The sequence below is a fragment of the Pseudophryne corroboree genome, chromosome 5 (assembly GCF_028390025.1).
Source record: "Pseudophryne corroboree isolate aPseCor3 chromosome 5, aPseCor3.hap2, whole genome shotgun sequence".
In the NCBI taxonomy this organism is placed as follows: Eukaryota; Metazoa; Chordata; class Amphibia; order Anura; family Myobatrachidae; genus Pseudophryne; species Pseudophryne corroboree.
In genome coordinates, this window is record NC_086448.1 from 156,821,856 (window position 1) to 156,842,419 (window position 20,564).

At 43.3% G+C, this 20,564-nt stretch overlaps 1 protein-coding gene across 1 annotated transcript in view; it reads left to right on the forward strand.

The window, feature by feature from the left end:
* The window catches only part of LOC134927416 (sodium channel protein type 5 subunit alpha-like), a 782,837-nt gene that overhangs the window by 366,344 nt on the left and 395,929 nt on the right, over window positions 1-20,564 (forward strand). Inside the window, exons 8-12 of the mRNA XM_063921835.1 lie at window positions 1,997-2,060; window positions 4,274-4,415; window positions 5,514-5,711; window positions 6,926-7,111; window positions 7,885-8,268. Coding sequence (XP_063777905.1) covers window positions 1,997-2,060; window positions 4,274-4,415; window positions 5,514-5,711; window positions 6,926-7,111; window positions 7,885-8,268 — 974 coding nt within the window. The remainder of the gene's footprint in view (window positions 1-1,996; window positions 2,061-4,273; window positions 4,416-5,513; window positions 5,712-6,925; window positions 7,112-7,884; window positions 8,269-20,564) is intronic.

The window sequence follows — 20,564 nt, forward strand, 5'->3', positions numbered from 1 at the left end:
TCCCCCACACTACTGGACCGTCTGTGGTATTTGTCTGTGAAGGCAAAGTAGAGCAACTAATAAATCAATTTGGGATCTTCTGTCTCTGCTATTGCATACCTCCCAACTTCTTTGTGTGCAAAAGCAATACATCTTTGCACGCACCCAAAACCGTGGCCTCGTGGTTAGGGGGCATGACCTCATGGGAAGTGCTGCGATTGCATGAACAGCACTCAGTGAGCTGCTGGCCAGGCCCCTTGTCCCTATCTGCCAGAGAATAGATGCTGTGCGCATGTGACGGGGGAGATCTCCCAACTGCCCAGCCCCCCACCGCAGGACACTGTGACCAGCAGTATAGACCGTGAAGAGCGGGACTGTCCCACCAAAATCGGGACAGTTGGGGGTATGCTATTGCCCTTCTTAAGGGTAATTTAGCTGGGGCATACAGGATAAGCATGTATCTGACTGAAGAGGGTATTACAGTATCTGCAGTTTCTGTAGTGTCTATGACAACTAGGCTCCCAGTCCTTAATGCATATGCTTAGCGTTGCAGCTATCATAATCAATTCTCACTATTATCCTCAGATTTTGTAGGTGGAATTACTTATTAGGAGTAGAGAGGTATACATGGTGTGTGAGGCTCCAATAATGGGAGAACCTCCAGCTATAGTGTCCAGAGCGCTCCCTGCTCCACCATTTCTCCCTACAGCTTACCCTCAACAACAGTCCGTATATTCTGCTCTGATCCCCTCACAGGGTAGGAGCTCAGCACAGCGGACACAGGCCACTTCCCCAGCACATTTCCAAGCACCAGCTGTTCCGTTGCTGTGAATGGGTCTCTGGTTGCATCAACCCGGCTTATCCGTTCACACTACACCATGACCCGAGCTGAACTTGTGTTCAACCCTGGTCGATACCCGCGTTGAAATGCCCGATGGATGGACACGGGTTATTTCATCTGGAAGCTTTCATACTACACAATATCTTGGGTTTCCTGCGCATTCACATGAAATAACCCGGGATACGCTGGCAGTGTGAAAGGGGTAATAGTTTCACAGTGTGTTTCCTATAGCTGGTATACAGAGCCATGTGCCACTTCCATGTGCCCCTTCTGAGTCCCAGCTCTCTCCTTGTGCTGGCTCTGTTTAGTGATGCCCTGTCTTGGGGGTATCACACATGCCCTGTGCTATACAAAGAGTCAGGTGATGGCGGACTGCAGAGTAGAGCGATGGCACTGGGTGTGTCTCAAAGGGAGAGGTTTGTAGTACGCAGCGCTGCATCATGTATCAGCAAAGGAAGGATGGAAGACGTTCAGATAAGATGTTGTAGGGACTAAAGGTCCATACACACTAGACGTCATCGCTCTATGTGAGATGTCGTCTAGTGTTTCCCTGCCGGGCCAGGCGGTCGGCGGCCGTCCGTGCACACTGAGTGTTATGATCGCTCAGTGACATCACGCAGCCGTCGGCTGTGCATGCAGCTCCTGGACGACAGTCCAGATCGAGCTTGCATGCACTGCTGACAGCGACGATCGTTGTCGACCCGCGGGGCGCACACCGATCATTGCTGGCGGCATACACACTGGCCGACAAAATGAGCGACATCGGTCAGGAAGGGGGAAAATGAGCAACGTCGCTCATTTTATCGGCAAGTGTGTATGGGCCTTAAGGTTCTGAGAGCCATTGCTTCATTTGCCTTCGGTGCCTTCAATCCTAACTATGCCACTGCCCTCTTGCCAAACAGGATGATCCCACACACTAGTTTCATTGCAAAGATCTGATTGGTTACTACACAGTGCAAGCTTTCAAAACAATATGTTCCTTTACTATGAATATTTTATGAATTATGGACGTGCCTCAAATGTTTGTGTTTCTTCATTTCTACAATTATAGAGTAGGATTGACCTAATAGGTTGTATCACTATGTTTATACCAACAATACATTTAATTGGCTATTTTTATCAATATTTCTGATGTCCATTTGCGTATCAAACATATATATATTTTTTTCGTTAAAGAGAATATCTTCAAAAAACCTGGAGCAAAAGATGCCTTGCTTTGTGGAAATAGCAGCGACGCTGGGTAAGACGCATGATACATTTGCATTAATGCAAGTTTTGTCATTTTCATTAACACATTTAGTGCATACTGATGAATGATAAAGACTATAAACATACTTAGTTGCTGGCTTTCATTACTTACCACCAGGAGATGCTGGTGGACATTGCAGGAAGGGGGCAAAAGTGTGCACAGTCGCTTCATAAGTGGTGTTTGGGCCCTGGGGGAGGGGGTTATTCTTTAAACATATGGATTAGGGGTTTATGCCATTGGGGTATCTATTACCATGGGGCTAAATGATACAATGGGGTCCTATGAACAATAAAGGGTGCCACCATATAAACATGCCACACAGTGAGCTACTATAAACATTATGTCACATAGTGCTACCAGTATCCCACACTGTACCCCCATCGTGCACTTTATGTGGCATAGTGCCCCAGTATAAGCCTTGAGTCCTGTTGGAGAAAGAGCGCTATATATATACAATTATTATTATTATTATCACATAGTGCATCCAGTATGCCACACAATTCCTACATTATGCCACTCTTTCCCCTATTATGCCGCACCGTGCTTCATTATGCTACAGGGAGGCCTCAGTATGTCACACAGTTCCCCTATTATGCCACAAAGAGCTTTCAGTATGCCACAGTTTCCCCATATGCCACACAGTGCCATCAGTAAGCCACATGGTGACCTTTTATGTCACACAGTGACCCAGTATGCCACATGGAGCACCATCATGCCACATAGATCCCCACAGATACTAGTACTTACCTCCATTGTGGTGGTCTCTTACTCCTCTGTGCTACAGGTGTGTGGCTGCTGTATGTGCATACGGTCTCCCTTAAACATTGCAGGCATGATGTCATACTTAAGGTTTGCAGGATCTGCTCTCTGCAGACATTCCCCATTTGGGAACAGGTGCGGCAGGACACCTTTTCTTGGGAAGTGTTGGACTCTCTGACCCTGTGGTTGGGAGCCCTGGGGTGATCCCTTCGACCGCACCCTCCACTAGCTAATCTGGCAATGTCCTGCAAGGACTGTTGATGAATGATCTGCCAGGCTGTACTGACCAAACAGCACTCATGCTGTGCTTAAGGAGTCTGCGGGCGCACACCCTGTACACCCCATGGGCATGCCAGTGCTAGGGGGGGTGTGGGGACACAAATCACGTCAACAGCCCCAACCCCAGATATGCAATGGGTAGGAGAATGACCCACTCTAGTGGGAATCCTTTGAGGCCCCCTAAATTTTGTGAATCTTCTGGATATTCTAGGAAATTAGGTAAGTATGGTTTACCTCTCTGTGATTTACAGTATTGTGACCCTAATTGTTTTCTTACTGAGTCCTCAACAGACCATGATGAATCATTTCTGATGTGTGTGAATATGTTGCTATAAGATGAAATTAATGGTTTAAGAAAGTTTAACCTTTGGGAGTAATATATAGATACATAATATATAAAGCAGTAGAACTGCCCGACTAAAATGCTGAAACTGAATTACTCAGAAGCAGCAGTCAAGGCTGGGTACACATGGAGTACAATCAGTATTAATAAGTTTATAGAAAACTCTGGCCTTCAGCAAATATTTTATAGGAATGCAGACAACCTAGGAGAGTCTACTTCTATGATGGCATACAGTAGAGCATTTTCCTTGTCCAGAAACCGTGTATAGTTTTTCAATAGATATGTGAATATTGCAAATACTGTAGAATTGAAAAACAGCATTATTTCCATGAGCCGGTGATGTTACTATAGTTAAGATTGCAGCTGCTATAGGGTCTGCTGATGGTGGAGGTTCCTGGCACTGCTGTTCCATCCATTATGGAGGCCCCTGGTCTGGTCTTCTGTGCCTTCATAGGCTCCCAACACATTCTCAACAGAAGAATGTCCGTACCTCCCGAGGGGATGAATGTGTTTCACAGCATTTTTACACCCTTCACCTTGAGTTGAGATGAGGCCAATACCGGATAGTAACAAAGCAGGACCCAAGAAAGGTGTAATGTTCAGCTAAGAATATAAGGGGAGATGTATCAAACCTGCAGAAAAGGACAAGTGGAGCAGTTGCCCATTGCATTTAGTTAGCATTTATCAAGTACATTCTACAAAATTATAGATCCACTGTTTCAATTTTTAAAGCTTTGCTGCAACTCCCCCATAGAGAGTGGGAACACCAAGGAATATGCATGTGAAAGTTACTGGATTTGCTTTGTCTCTTTGCTCACATTAGGAAGTGCCCTGAAGGTTACATTTGTCTGAAGGTTGGGAAGAACCCCAATTACGACTACACCAGTTTTGATACCTTTGGGTGGGCTTTCCTTTCTCTCTTCCGACTTATGACACAGGACTACTGGGAGAATTTATATCAGCAGGTAAGAATTTATTTAGCTATATTGCTAAAGAATATATGGGTTTATTATAATTTAAATAATACATTGTATTGTTGTAAAAGGTAAAGAGCTCTGGACTGGAAAGTGGAAGGCCCACAAGTGTAATCCACTTTTCAGATGGATCTGGGTCATTAGGTCAACCACACATATGTCAACAGTCATTAGGTAGACCACTATTGGTCGACATGCAGTAGGTCGACAGGGTCACTAGGTCGACATGGGGTTTTTAACTTTTTTTGGTGTCGTTTTCTCCGTAAAGTGACGGGGAACCCCAATTAGTGCACCGTGTTCGCTCACCATGCTTCGGGCAAGGTGCCTCGCTCTGCTTCCGCTGCGCTTGGCACAGGTTACCATTCCCAATTGTAGTCCACGTGGATTGTAAAGTCCGAAAAAGTTGTAAAAAAATTTTTTAATGTGAAAAGCTCATGTCGATCTTTTCCCATGTCGACCTAATGATCATGTCGACCTAGTGACCCTGTCGACCTACTGCATGTCGATCAATAGTGGTCGACCTAATGACTGTTGACCTAAGTGCTGTCGACGTAATGACTGTATCCCTTTCAAACTACTAAAACCACTTTGCTTTCTGTGCTCCATTTGTTGAATGACCGAATCCAGCATGACTGCCTCCAATCACACATTGCAATCCAAACAGTTGTCCCAGCCACTTTGGAACACTAGCAACTTCTTGGTCAACTGATAATCTCACACAGACACCATTAATAAGACTCATCACAGTCCTGGATCTTTTATATGAATGCTGAAACTCAATCAGACGTGATTTTTATGAGATATAGCAGAATAACCTTTTGGGGCACTGCAAGGCACAATAAGTCGTCAGTTGGTCAAAGTTGACCTGTTGAGCTGAGCAAATATGCACACGCTCAATGTAATGATCATGTTCCCTAAAAGAGAGCATAGCGGCTGGAAAACCAATTGACTAAAATGACATATGCCAGCTTTTATCAGTAAAGCGTTTTGCAAGACATGATATATAAGAATGATACCGTATGTTTATAATTAGAAAGACGCTTCAGCTGACATCTAAATCTCATCTTGATTGAATCTATATCCTTTCAGACTCTCAGGGCTTCAGGGAAGACATACATGATATTTTTTGTATTCGTCATCTTTTTGGGATCCTTTTATTTGGTAAACTTGATCCTTGCTGTGGTCGCCATGGCGTATGAAGAGCAGAACCAGGCCAGCATTGCTGAGGCAGAGAAAAAGGAAAAGGAGTTTCAGCAAGCCATGGAGCAACTAAAGAAGGAGCAAGAGGTTAATACATGCATGTACTACACCATGTTAGGTGCTACATTTATACAGTACCAAGAATGCTACATGACTTAGTTCTTTCTCTTTTAGTGCAGTAATAAATAATATCCAACAACCCTAGTACTAAGACCTCCTGACAATGCTGCAGTGTCAAATGTATGCATGTTTATTATAATTTATTTGTGTAGCGTCACCATATTATGCATCATATAATATTTGTGGATGTATTATCAGTATTCAGTAAAATGCAATCCCATGCAAGATATCAGCCTGCACTGTAATTATAGAAATCCATCCATGCAATATATCAGCATTCTCTCCTCCCAGCATCTTGTGCCAGTAGCGGCTCTGCCAGTCACCGCTATTGGATATGAGACTCTCCATTAGGGATCACTGACAGAAATAAACAAGGTTCCTCATTATACACTGACATCTTTAAAATTTCAGTACCACCAGTTATGTAAGAAAACAGGGATCATTATGTATATTTGTCATGTTGTTAGTGGCAAATTGGAAACATAAAATGGCAAAGACCTAAGTTAAGATTATGTTTTCCAATAATGATGTGTAAATGTGGGTTTAAGATGGCAACTCCTTAACTCTTTGCCTTTCAAACAACTCAAGTTGTCGAGTAGTTAATTGCCCCAGACTCGTTACCCCACTACCTCTCATCTTCCTTATTTCTTGATACCAGTGTACAAGAAGGCATAAAGTAAGTACGCATACAGTAAGTACCACAACATTGGTTAGAGCAAGATTCATATTCTGTGTAAACAAAGTGCAGAGCTAGCAGTGGGCATCCTCTGTGACTGGTGTGAGAAGTGGACATATACAGTAGAGGGATAGATTTACTGTACTGTTATAATATTTGATATGATTGTTTGCCTTCACTGGGCATATCCCTTATGATTACAATAACTACTTACAAATGGTAATTTTGAGTTATTTCTCTCCATCATTCCATCTACATTTCTAAACAAAGCGGGGGCAGCCACAAATTTGTGAGCTGAGCCAGTATGGTTGAAAATCCATCTTATCACTTGACTTAGAAATAGTGTCTTCCCTAAGGTATGAGCTTGGTTTCCTGATGTATGTTGGCTCAGGCCGCAAAATGGCTTCCTCTACTGTGTGTAGTCAATGGGTATGCCATTTGAGCATTGCAGTGTTTTGTTTTCCTTTCTATAGAATGGTCAATGTTTTCTGTGTTTCTTGAGTAGGCACTTGCCAGCAGAGGACCTGATGCTGGATCTCACAGCTCCTGTGAAATGTCGCCCTTCAGTTCCAAAAGTGCCAAAGAAAGGAGAAACCGAAGAAAGAAAAAAAAATCCTCAGAAGTTGACGAGTATAATGATCACACGAGAGCTCACAGAGGAGAGTCTGATGAAGACAGCATGCGAAAGATGGTAAATCTATTTCATAACTACTGTATATCTGCCTATCTACTATCTTACTGTCTGTCTGTCTACCTACCCGATCTCTATCTATCTATCTATCTATCTATCTATCTATCTATCTATCTATCTATCTATCTATCTATCGTATTTATTTATTTATCTTTCTTTATCATATCTATCTATTTATCTTTCTATCTGTCTATTATCTATCTATCCATCTATCTATCTACCTGTAGATTTACATTATTTACATAAAACAAGTATGTGCTGCCTCCTGAACAGGGCTGACCTATTCATGTCCCTCATACTAACACACAATGCCTTAGCATGCTCGCTCAGCCCAAATTTGGGTTGTGAGTCAAAATACTTCAATGTTCCTTTGAAGTTCTCCTTCATTAATTCATAAATCAATCAATCATCTTTGCAAAGGAATATGGCCCAAGTGCACCTGTTTGTGTTCTGTGGGAGGAAGTAGCCACTGTTCTAGTCTTTCAAATAAAGCAAATGTCATTTCTTTCCACACCTATTTGTTTGCAGTTAATTTGGATCAGATTAAAGAGCACTCTAGCAGTTCATGACAGTTTTCACGTCACTGTGGACCCGAACGTTGCCTAAAACACCAGTTATACTAAAGCAAACTTTGTTTACGTTTTGTAACATATTCCACGGCACACATGCTATAAGAATATAACAATACAAATAACAATTGAAGCAACGTTACAGAGTAAACATATTTTTACACCATTGAACTAATTTACTTTTATGTTTTAATGATTTTGTAGTCTCTTCTTGGCATTGGTTTTGGGCCCAGCTCAGCAAAACGAAGGATAAGTCAAGGAAGTATATTTAACTTTCGTATCCGTGGAAGGGATCTTTGCTCAGAGACTGAATTTGCCGATGATGAAGTAAGCAATGCCAGTGACGGTCATAGAGGATCATTGCTCGTTCCACGTGCTGGAAGACGCCAAAGTGTCCAGAGCCAAACAAGTGCACATTCCTATCCAAACACCCCTGGATTTACACAGAATGGCAAGAGGAACAGTTCGGTGGACTGTAATGGAGTGGTGTCTTTGGTTGGAGGAGCTGGCACTCACTCCAATCCACCCTCTCCAGGATCATTACTACTGCCAGCCGTCATTGTGGAGAAATCTGGGATGGAAGAAAATGTAAGTTGCAAGTTCTATAGTACTTTAACTACTGTATATGATACACAGAATGGATGCATTTCCATGATTAGGTGTGTTGTACTATATGATCACATATGGTATTACTTTGATATTCTACATTTTATATATTGTTTTCGTGTGATGACTGTGATTCAGTAATGCGTTCTAAAAAATATAAAAACTGTAATCTAGAAATGCATATGTTGAAGTTTAGTTAATAATATACCGTACATTGGCATAACATTTAACTTTTATCACGTAACAGTTGATACTACTAACTTTTAGGGGAAAAGGAATACATTTGTATTTGGACAATCCATGTTTCGAGATTTAGAGTTGGGTGAGCCGTGTCCAAGTGCAAATCTAAATTGCAGAATAGAAGAATAAAGCTGTCCAGCACTTTTGTTTTCGGAGCTTGGTACAATCTCTACATCCCCATACATTGGGGCCCATTCAATTGTTTTGGGTGTCTAAAAATCCCATCTAAACTGGACTTTTTAGATGCCCCAAACAATTGTCACAATTCAATTGTGTTTGGGCACCCATGCACATTGCGCATGTCGTGCCCACGCAGTCCGGGTTTAGTCACCTAAAACGGCTAAACCCGTCTTAACTCCCTGCTTTGGGTGTCTAAAAGAGGAGATTTTCAACACATTTTTTCTCGCACCTCAGGAGGCTAATGGGTGCCCGAACAGCGGAACAACTGAATTGCTGCCATCGGGTGCCCACTAGGTCTGCCACGCAAAAAAACTATTGAATCTGCCCCATTGTATGCTCCGATACTGACATACAGTCCATCCGGAAAGTATTCACAGTGCTTCACTTTTTCCACATTTTGTTATGTTACAGCCTTATTCCAAAAAGGAATAAATTAATTTTTCCCCTCAAAATTCTACACACAATACCCCATAACAACGTGAAAAAAAGTTATTTTTGAGATTTTTGCTAATTTATTAAAAATAAAAAAACTAAGAAATCACATGTACATAAATAATCACAGCCAGTGTCAGACTGGGGCATTTAGGGCCCACCGGGGGAATGCAGTGGTAGGGGTCCATGTTTAGGGGTGTGGCCAGTCTGCAGAGGGGGTGTGGCCTGCCACATCCTTGGTTTGATTAACCATTAGAGAGTGCAACATCTGGGCCCCTTCATAAATATATACAGTAAATTCAGCTGCTGCATGCTTGATAATGTACCAGATTAATAACGGCAATGCACTGTAGAAAATACACCATAGTCCAGTATAAGGTAACATATGTATGATGTATAATTCAAGTGCACAGTCTGGAATCTGATCCTTAGAGCAGGAGGTGGGCCCCCAGGCAGTGAGGCCAACCGGTGGTTTCCACTGTACCCCTGTGGGCCAGTCCAAGCCTGTTCACAGCCAAAACTGAGCTCAGGTGCATCTTGTTTCCACTGATCATACTTGAGATGTTCCTGCAGCTTAATTGGAGTCCACCTGTGGTAAATTCAATTGATTGGACATGATTTGGAAAGGCACACACTTGTCTATATAAGGTCCCATACTTGACAGTGCATGTCTGAGCACAAACCAAGCATGAAGTCAAAGGAATTGTCTGTAGACCTCCGAGACAGGATTGTCTCGAGGCACATATCTGGGGAAGGGTACAAAAAAATATCTGCTGCTTTGAAGGTCCCAATGAGCACAGTGGCCTCCTTCATTTGACGGAGCTTGAGAGGTGCTGCAAAGAGAAATGGGAGAAACTGCCCAAAGATAGGTGTGCCAAGCTTGTGGCATCATATTCAGAAAGACTTGAGGCTGTAATTACTGCCAAAGGTGTATCAACAAAGTATTGAGCAAAGGCTGTGAATACTTATGTACATGTGATTTCTTAGTTTTTTTATTTTTAATAAATTTGAAAAAAATCTCAAAAATACTTTTTTCAAGTCGTCATTATGGGTTATTGTGTGTAGAATTTTGAGGGGAAAAATGAATTTATTCCATTTTGGAATAAGGCTGTAACAAAACAAAATGTGGAAAAAGTGAAGCGCTGTGAATACTTTCCGGATGTAGCGTAAATGCAGTGTCTCCTGCATTTCTACATAGACACACTTCATAAATGATAATTGTGGTTGAAGACCTTGATAAATGACAATCCTAAAATGTCATTGTGACATTTTAAGTTATTGTTTATGTCGGTAACATTTACCAATGACATACTGTGTAAATATTAGCATACCTCCCAACATTTCATGTTATAACTATCTGCTCTTGATCCACCCACATCTAGGACTCCCATATTCAGTGCCAAAGGATTATACTTCTATCAGTCTATTCCCACTAGGTAATACAGGTCCAACTTGAGTCTGAATTCTACAAAAATAAGCATTCCCAGTTAAAGCTTTCCTGTGGTAGGAAACTTGCACTCTGCAGAGTGAACAGTGATACATTCGAGCCATATTCATATCATAGGAGAGATATAATAGCCTGTGAGAATCCGGTCAGTCAGCACATTTTTAATTTAAAGCAGCATTCATTTAAAAGGCAAAACCAGGTTGTATTTGCCATTTAAATGATTGCTTAAAATAAAACAACGCACCGACACTGAAATCTCGCAGATGCCTGCATCTCACAGGTTATTACTTAACCCCTGATATACTGTGCCCTTCTGAGCTCTGTTATGGTTATATTTACTAAAATGTCTTAGAGAAAAAGTAGAGATTTTGTCCATAGCATCAAAAAGATTCTAGCTGTCCTTTATGCCGTTATAGAAAATTATCTGGAATCTGGTTTCTGTAGATAACAGTGAACACCTTTATTTTTTACTAGTTTAAGTAAATGTACCACTTAGGCCAGTATCCTATTAGCCCCGTTCATTTTTTGTACAAAACAAAAATGGCTAATATCGTTATTTAAGCCCGATAGTAAGTATCAGGCTATCCTATTAAAGCCCATTTTCTTGGCAAAAAAAATTCCCGTTTTTGACTGATTACACATGGATACAGGTTAAGTTCTCAGACCCATGTGTTATCGTAGCTCTGAAGGGCATCTTATCTGGGATTATGCTTCAGGTGCCCAATAAATGCCGGTATCGGAGGGTAAGCGCGCCGGCATCAGGAATAATATGATAGCCCCAGGGGAATCCATTAGCAGCTGTAAATTACAGCTGTTAATTGGATATCCTACTAAGTATCTTTTGTGATAGAAAGACATAAGGGGAATTCAAGTAGCCATGGTAGATTACTGCAATTAGCTCCAAAGCCAGCAATCAGCGGATATCTCAGGGGGTTAACAGGTCCCGCATCTCTGTTAATGCATGAACCCATGTGTTAACGCCCGATAACCCATGTTATTACCTGTTAACACTGTATTTTAAATTAATAAGCGTAAAGTAGACTATCGGGAGAAGTGGGGAGTCTAATTGAATAGCCCTGGACATTAAAGCCCCAGACTACCACCCGTTTTCAGTCAAATCTCCCCTATACTGGCAAATTGGTTTCGCCCTGCATTCTAGACCCAGAATGTAGATTTTCCTATCACCGCATATAGCAGCAATAAGTGCCCATGCCTGCCTAGAGAAAAAGTATAGTGATAGTGGTCCTGGCTTGCTAAAGGCACATGCACGGTCAATAGACCGCACCAGTGTTGGACTGCTTTAGGAGACCACCAGGAGAAAGCAGTGGTAGGGACCCATGTTTATGCAGTGTCATCAAGAGTGGGTACTATTTACTCGAGCCTGGGCCTGAAGGAGAGGCCTAGTGGGGGCCTGGGTCTGCCGCTTGTCCCATCTCCCTCCCTTCTCTTTACCAGTCAGCGGTTTCTGCCTGTCTCCTCCATCCAGCACACGCAGGTGCAGGGAGGCTGCTACCACTGAGCAACAGCAGTCTCTTCTGGCTGTGTGAGGGGGAGTGATCGCACTGATCATGCCCCCCTTGATCTTCTTCTGGCTGAAGGGCACAGTGGTACCCCATGTGGAAAATGGAAGCGGAGCCGCAATTACAATTTTTTTTTATTTTTTTTTTGGGGGGGGGGTTGTAAGGAGGAATGACCACACTTCCTTTTACTGGGTCACGCCTCCCCAGTAACCAGGCCCAGCCCGGCTCATTGCGTTCCTAAGCACACGTGCAAGCGGTTGGAAAGAGATCCTTGTGTATTGTATTGTATAAACATTGTTTCATACTGTATCTGATGTTCCACACATGGGAGTATTATATTAGTTTTGTAGACATTGCAGGCATTCTACACATAAGATAGAGATCATTTAAGTCTATATATCATTAGCCCATGTACAATTCTTTTATTCTGCAGATAATCTCTATAGTTGCTGAAACATTGATTGTTATAAAAAAAAAAAAAGCTTTTCTGAAAAAAGTTATGCCAGCAAAATAAATACTACACTGCCGGTACACTTTATCGGTAAGCCAAAGGCTTATATTTATCTGGCTGGAGAACACAGATGCAATTGTAAAGCTGAACCATAAATACCGGTTTTGAAAATCACAGCAGAGACCAATTTTAGGAGCTTTGTCAAAAACAATCGATACTTTTTCAACAACTGCAACTACATTGGGATTACGCAGTATAGCAGTACAATCAGCACAATGAGACATTTGTTCCTTAAAAACTAAATTCTGGTGAATATTGTATATATTTTAGACATAGAAAATTCTTAAAAACATACTTACCATAGCTGAGATTCCCAATAAAATAAAGGGTTCACGTTAAACCAAAATATCTGAGTAATAAAGTATAAACCTTTTGAAAAGAGTTTTGTTAATTTTTTTTGAGAAATAATTATAAATGGAATAGCATTATCTAATTTAGGCAGTTCTTGTCTATTTAAATCTTTATACTGGATTTTATCATTGCTGTTTTAAGTAATAACTTATAGGCATTCCCTGAATAAATAGAATATTGCTGTATGTTTTATATAACACCATACAGTAAATGTGTTTGAAGTTTTGCCATTAATGGGGAATTTTACACCCTTTCAGAAGCCAACTGTCATTATTTTTTACTGTTCATTTAATTAACAAAAATAATGAGCTCTATTGCTATTACATCAGAGTACACTGTGACAAAAAAAACCCAACATTGGTTCATTTCCAAGGGTTATCCCGGGTTTTGAAGACTGGTGACTGGCATAGTTTTGTTCCTGACAATGGAACTGTGTAGTACACCAGTGTGCGAACCATAGCTTGAGTAAAATCTCTCTTCATATGCCCATAAAGCAGACGCATGCATGTGCTGACTTTCGTGATTCTGGCACTAGCAGCTGGAGAAGCAGAAGGATGAGGCATTCATCTGCTATGTGCAGGCCTCGTGATTCTGCCACTAGCACCTGGAGAAGCAGAAGGAAGAGGCATTAATCTGCTATGTGCAGGCCTCGTGATTCTAGCACTAGCGCCTCTAGAGCCTGAAGGAAGAGGCATTTCTCTGCTATACGCAGGTGTTGTGATTCTGGCACTAGCACCTGGAGAGGCAGAAGGAAGAGGCATTCTACTGCTATGCACAGGCCATTGTGATTCTGGCACTAGCACCTGGAGAAGCAGAAGGCAGAGGCATTCATCTGCTATGTGCAGGCCTCATGATTCTGGCACTAGCGCCTGGAGAGTCAGAAGGAAGAGGCATTCCTCTGCTATGCACAGGTGTTGTGATTCTGGTATTAGCGCCTGGAAAGGCAGAAGGAAGAGGCATTCCTCTGCTATGCACAGGCCTCGTGATTCTGGTATGTGCGCCTGGAGAGGTGAAAGGAAGGAGCGAATGCCTATGCACAGGTTTGTGATTCTGGCATTTGAGCCTGGAAAGGCAGAAGGAAGGGGCGCGTGGTCATATCTAGTCATCATACCATAGTAGATAAGTATTGAGAGAAAGTAAGCAAACTGTATAACAGTATATAACCATAGTAGATAAGTATTGAGAGAAAGTAAGCAAACTGTATAACAGTATATAATGATATATGTGTTATTTGTCATGTATAATATAGATAGTAGAATTTTTTTTGTCATTTTGGTGACCAGATCATACTGAATGGGTGAATTATCCTATGTACAGTAGGTATAGAGTGTAATAGAATTATTTTATGATCTTGTCAGTGGCCAGGTCATACAGGGTGGGTGTAGTGACCTATGTAGGTATAGAGTGTAATAGAATTGTATTATTATCTTGTTAGTTACCATTTCATACTACAGTAGCTGGGTATAGTGTCCTATGTAGGCGCAGAGTTCAATAGAATTATATTATCATGTTAGTAACCAGATCAAACAGAGTGGTTGTATTTTCCTATGTGCGGATATATTAGAGATGAGCGCCTGAAATTTTTCGGGTTTTGTGTTTTGGTTTTGGGTTCGGTTCCGCGGCCGTGTTTTGGGTTCGAACGCGTTTTGACAAAACCTCACCGAATTTTTTTTGTCGGATTCGGGTGTGTTTTGGATTCGGGTGTTTTTTTCAAAAAACACTAAAAAACAGCTTAAATCATAGAATTTGGGGGTCATTTTGATCCCAAAGTATTATTAACCTCAAAAACCATAATTTACACTCATTTTCAGTCTATTCTGAATACCTCACACCTCACAATATTATTTTTAGTCCTAAAATTTGCACCGAGGTCGCTGTGTGAGTAAGATAAGCGACCCTAGTGGCCGACACAAACACCGGGCCCATCTAGGAGTGGCACTGCAGTGTCACGCAGGATGTCCCTTCCAAAAAACCCTCCCCAAACAGCACATGACGCAAAGAAAAAAAGAGGCGCAATGAGGTAGCTGTGTGAGTAAGATTAGCGACCCTAGTGGCCGACACAAACACCGGGCCCATCTAGGAGTGGCACTGCAGTGTCACGCAGGATGGCCCTTCCAAAAAACCCTCCCCAAACAGCACATGACGCAAAGAAAAAAAGAGGCGCAATGAGGTAGCTGTGTGAGTAAGATTAGCGACCCTAGTGGCCGACACAAACACCGGGCCCATCTAGGAGTGGCACTGCAGTGTCACGCAGGATGTCCCTTCCAAAAAACCCTCCCCAAACAGCACATGACGCAAAGAAAAAAAGAGGCGCAATGAGGTAGCTGTGTGAGTAAGATTAGCGACCCTAGTGGCCGACACAAACACCGGGCCCATCTAGGAGTGGCACTGCAGTGTCACGCAGGATGTCCCTTCCAAAAAACCCTCCCCAAACAGCACATGACGCAAAGAAAAAAAGAGGCGCAATGAGGTAGCTGACTGTGTGAGTAAGATTAGCGACCCTAGTGGCCGACACAAACACCGGGCCCATTTAGGAGTGGCACTGCAGTGTCACGCAGGATGTCCCTTCCAAAAAACCCTCCCCAATCAGCACATGATGCAAAGAAAAAGAAAAGAAAAAAGAGGTGCAAGATGGAATTGTCCTTGGGGCCTCCCACCCACCCTTATGTTGTATAAACAAAACAGGACATGCACACTTTAACCAACCCATCATTTCAGTGACAGGGTCTGCCACACGACTGTGACTGATATGACGGGTTGGTTTGGACCCCCCCCAAAAAAGAAGCAATTAATCTCTCCTTGCACAAACTGGCTCTACAGAGGCAAGATGTCCACCTCATCATCACCCTCCGATATATCACCGTGTACATCCCCCTCCTCACAGATTATCAATTCGTCCCCACTGGAATCCACCATCTCAGCTCCCTGTGTACTTTGTGGAGGCAATTGCTGCTGGTCAATGTCTCCGCGGAGGAATTGATTATAATTCATTTTAATGAACATCATCTTCTCCACATTTTCTGGATGTAACCTCGTACGCCGATTGCTGACAAGGTGAGCGGCGGCACTAAACACTCTTTCGGAGTACACACTTGTGGGAGGGCAACTTAGGTAGAATAAAGCCAGTTTGTGCAAGGGCCTCCAAATTGCCTCTTTTTCCTGCCAGTATAAGTACGGACTGTGTGACGTGCCTACTTGGATGCGGTCACTCATATAATCCTCCACCATTCTATCAATGTTGAGAGAATCATATGCAGTGACAGTAGACGACATGTCCGTAATCGTTGTCAGGTCCTTCAGTCCGGACCAGATGTCAGCATCAGCAGTCGCTCCAGACTGCCCTGCATCACCGCCAGCGGGTGGGCTCGGAATTCTGAGCCTTTTCCTCGCACCCCCAGTTGCGGGAGAATGTGAAGGAGGAGATGTTGACAGGTCGCGTTCCGCTTGACTTGACAATTTTGTCACCAGCAGGTCTTTCAACCCCAGCAGACTTGTGTCTGCCGGAAAGAGAGATCCAAGGTAGGCTTTAAATCTAGGATCGAGCACGGTGGCCAAAATGTAGTGCTCTGATTTCAACAGATTGACCACCCGTGAATCCTTGTTAAGCGAATTAAGGGCTCCATCCACAAGTCCCACATGCCTAGCGGAATCGCTCCGTGTTAGCTCCTCCTTCAATGTCTCCAGCTTCTTCTGCAAAAGCCTGATGAGGGGAATGACCTGACTCAGGCTGGCAGTGTCTGAACTGACTTCACGTGTGGCAAGTTCAAAGGGCATCAGAACCTTGCACAACGTTGAAATCATTCTCCACTGCGCTTGAGACAGGTGCATTCCACCTACTATATCGTGCTCAATTGTATAGGCTTGAATGGCCTTTTGCTGCTCCTCCAACCTCTGAAGCATATAGAGGGTTGAATTCCACCTCGTTACCACTTCTTGCTTCAGATGATGGCAGGGCAGGTTCAGTAGTTTTTGGTGGTGCTCCAGTCTTCTGTACGTGGTGCCTGTACGCCGAAAGTGTCCCGCAATTCTTCTGGCCACCGACAGCATCTCTTGCACGCCCCTGTCGTTTTTTAAAAAATTCTGCACCACCAAATTCAAGGTATGTGCAAAACATGGGACGTGCTGGAATTTGCCCATATTTAATGCACACACAATATTGCTGGCGTTGTCCGATGCCACAAATCCACAGGAGAGTCCAATTGGGGTAAGCCATTCCGCGATGATCTTCCTCAGTTGCCGTAAGAGGTTTTCAGCTGTGTGCGTATTCTGGAAACCGGTGATACAAAGCGTAGCCTGCCTAGGAAAGAGTTGGCGTTTGCGAGATGCTGCTACTGGTGCCGCCGCTGCTGTTCTTGCGGCGGGAGTCCATACATCTACCCAGTGGGCTGTCACAGTCATATAGTCCTGACCCTGCCCTGCTCCACTTGTCCACATGTCCGTGGTTAAGTGGACATTGGGTACAGCTGCATTTTTTAGGACACTGGTGACTCTTTTTCTGAGGTCTGTGTACATTTTCGGTATCGCCTGCCTAGAGAAATGGAACCTAGATGGTATTTGGTACCGGGGACACAGTACCTCCAACAAGTCTCTAGTTGGCTCTGCAGTAATGATGGATACCGGAACCACGTTTCTCACCACCCAGGATGCCAAGGCCTCAGTTATCCGCTTTGCAGTAGGATGACTGCTGTGATATTTCATCTTCCTCGCAAAGGACTGTTGAACAGTCAATTGCTTACTGGAAGTAGTACAAGTGGGCTTACGACTTCCCCTCTGGGATGACCATCGACTCCCAGCGGCAACAACAGCAGCGCCAGCAGCAGTAGGCGTTACACGCAAGGATGCATCGGAGGAATCCCAGGCAGGAGAGGACTCGTCAGAATTGCCAGTGACATGGCCTGCAGGACTATTGGCATTCCTGGGGAAGGAGGAAATTGACACTGAGGGAGTTGGTGGGGTGGTTTGCGTGAGCTTGGTTACAAGAGGAAGGGATTTACTGGTCAGTGGACTGCTTCCGCTGTCACCCAAAGTTTTTGAACTTGTCACTGACTTATTATGAATGCGCTGCAGGTGACGTATAAGGGAGGATGTTCCGAGGTGGTTAACGTCCTTACCCCTACTTATTACAGCTTGACAAAGGGAACACACGGCTTGACACCTGTTGTCCGCATTTCTGGTGAAATACCTCCACACCGAAGAGCTGATTTTTTTGGTATTTTCACCTGGCATGTCAACGGCCATATTCCTCCCACGGACAACAGGTGTCTCCCCGGGTGCCTGACTTAAACAAACCACCTCACCATCAGAATCCTCCTGGTCAATTTCCTCCCCAGCGCCAGCAACACCCATATCCTCCTCATCCTGGTGTACTTCAACACTGACATCTTCAATCTGACTATCAGGAACTGGACTGCGGGTGCTCCTTCCAGCACTTGCAGGGGGCGTGCAAATGGTGGAAGGCGCATGCTCTTCACGTCCAGTGTTGGGAAGGTCAGGCATCGCAACCGACACAATTGGACTCTCCTTGTGGATTTGGGATTTCGAAGAATGCACAGTTCTTTGCTGTGCTGCTTTTGCCAGCTTGAGTCTTTTCATTTTTCTAGCGAGAGGCTGAGTGCTTCCATCCTCATGTGAAGCTGAACCACTAGCCATGAACATAGGCCAGGGCCTCAGCCGTTCCTTGCCACTCCGTGTCGTAAATGGCATATTGGCAAGTTTACGCTTCTCCTCCGACAATTTTATTTTAGGTTTTGGAGTCCTTTTTTTTCTGATATTTGGTGTTTTGGATTTGACATGCTCTGTACTATGACATTGGGCATCGGCCTTGGCAGACGACGTTGCTGGCATTTCATCGTCTCGGCCATGACTAGTGGCAGCAGCTTTAGCACGAGGTGGAAGTGGATCTTGATCTTTCCCTAATTTTGGAACCTCAACATTTTTGTTCTCCATATTTTAATAGGCACAACTAAAAGGCACCTCAGGTAAACAATGGAGATGGATACTAGTATACAATTATGGACTGCCTGCCGAGTGCAGACACAGAGGTAGCCACAGCCGTGAACTACCGTACTGTACTGTGTCTGCTGCTAATATAGACTGGTTGATAAAGAGATGTCTATGTAACTATGTATGTATAAAGAAGAAAGAAAAAAAAACCACGGTTAGGTGGTATACAATTATGGACGGACTGCCTGCCGAGTGCAGACACAGAGGTAGCCACAGCCGTGAACTACCGTACTGTACTGTGTCTGCTGCTAATAATATAGACTGGTTGATAAAGAGATGTCGTAGTAGTATGTATGTATAAAGAAGAAAGAAAAAAAAACCACGGTTAGGTGGTATACAATTATGGACGGACTGCCTGCCGAGTGCAGACACAGAGGTAGCCACAGCCGTGAACTACCGTACTGTACTGTGTCTGCTGCTAATATAGACTGGTTGATAAAGAGATGTCTATGTAACTATGTATGTATAAAGAAGAAAGAAAAAAAAACCACGGTTAGGTGGTATACAATTATGGACGGACTGCCTGCTGAGTGCAGACACAGAGGTAGCCACAGCCGTGAACTACCGTACTGTACTGTGTCTGCTGCTAATATAGACTGGTTGATAAAGAGATGTCTATGTAACTATGTATGTATAAAGAAGAAAGAAAAAAAAACCACGGTTAGGTGGTATACAATTATGGACGGACTGCCTGCCGAGTGCAGACACAGAGGTAGCCACAGCCGTGAACTACCGTACTGTACTGTGTCTGCTGCTAATATAGACTGGTTGATAAAGAGATGTCTATAACTATGTATGTATAAAGAAGAAAGAAAAAAAAACCACGGTTAGGTGGTATACAATTATGGACGGACTGCCTGCCGAGTGCCGACACAGAGGTAGCCACAGCCGTGAACTACCGTACTGTACTGTGTCTGCTGCTAATATAGACTGGTTGATAAAGAGATGTCTATGTAACTATGTATGTATAAAGAAGAAAGAAAAAAAAACCACGGTTAGGTGGTATACAATTATGGACGGACTGCCTGCCGAGTGCAGACACAGAGGTAGCCACAGCCGTGAACTACCGTACTGTGTCTGCTGCGACTGGATGATAAATGATATAAAAAATATATATATATCACTACTGCAGCCGGACAGGTATATATTATATATTATATAATGACGGACCTGCTGGACACTGTCTGTCAGCAGAATGAGTTTTATTTTTATAGAATAAAAAAAAACAACAACACACAAGTGAAGTCACACGACGAGTGTTTAACTTTTTCAGGCAATCACAATATAAGTATACTACTAACTATACTGGTGGTCAGTGTGGTCAGGTCACTGGTCAGTCACACTGGCAGTGGCACTCCTGCAGCAAAAGTGTGCACTGTTTAATTTTAATATAATATTATGTACTCCTGGCTCCTGCTATAACCTATAACTGGCACTGCAGTGCTCCCCAGTCTCCCCCACAATTATAAGCTGTGTGAGCTGAGCAGTCAGACAGATATATAATATATATAGATGATGCAGCACACTGGGCTGAGCCTGAGCAGTGCACACAGATATGGTATGTGACTGAGTCACTGTGTGTATCGCTTTTTTC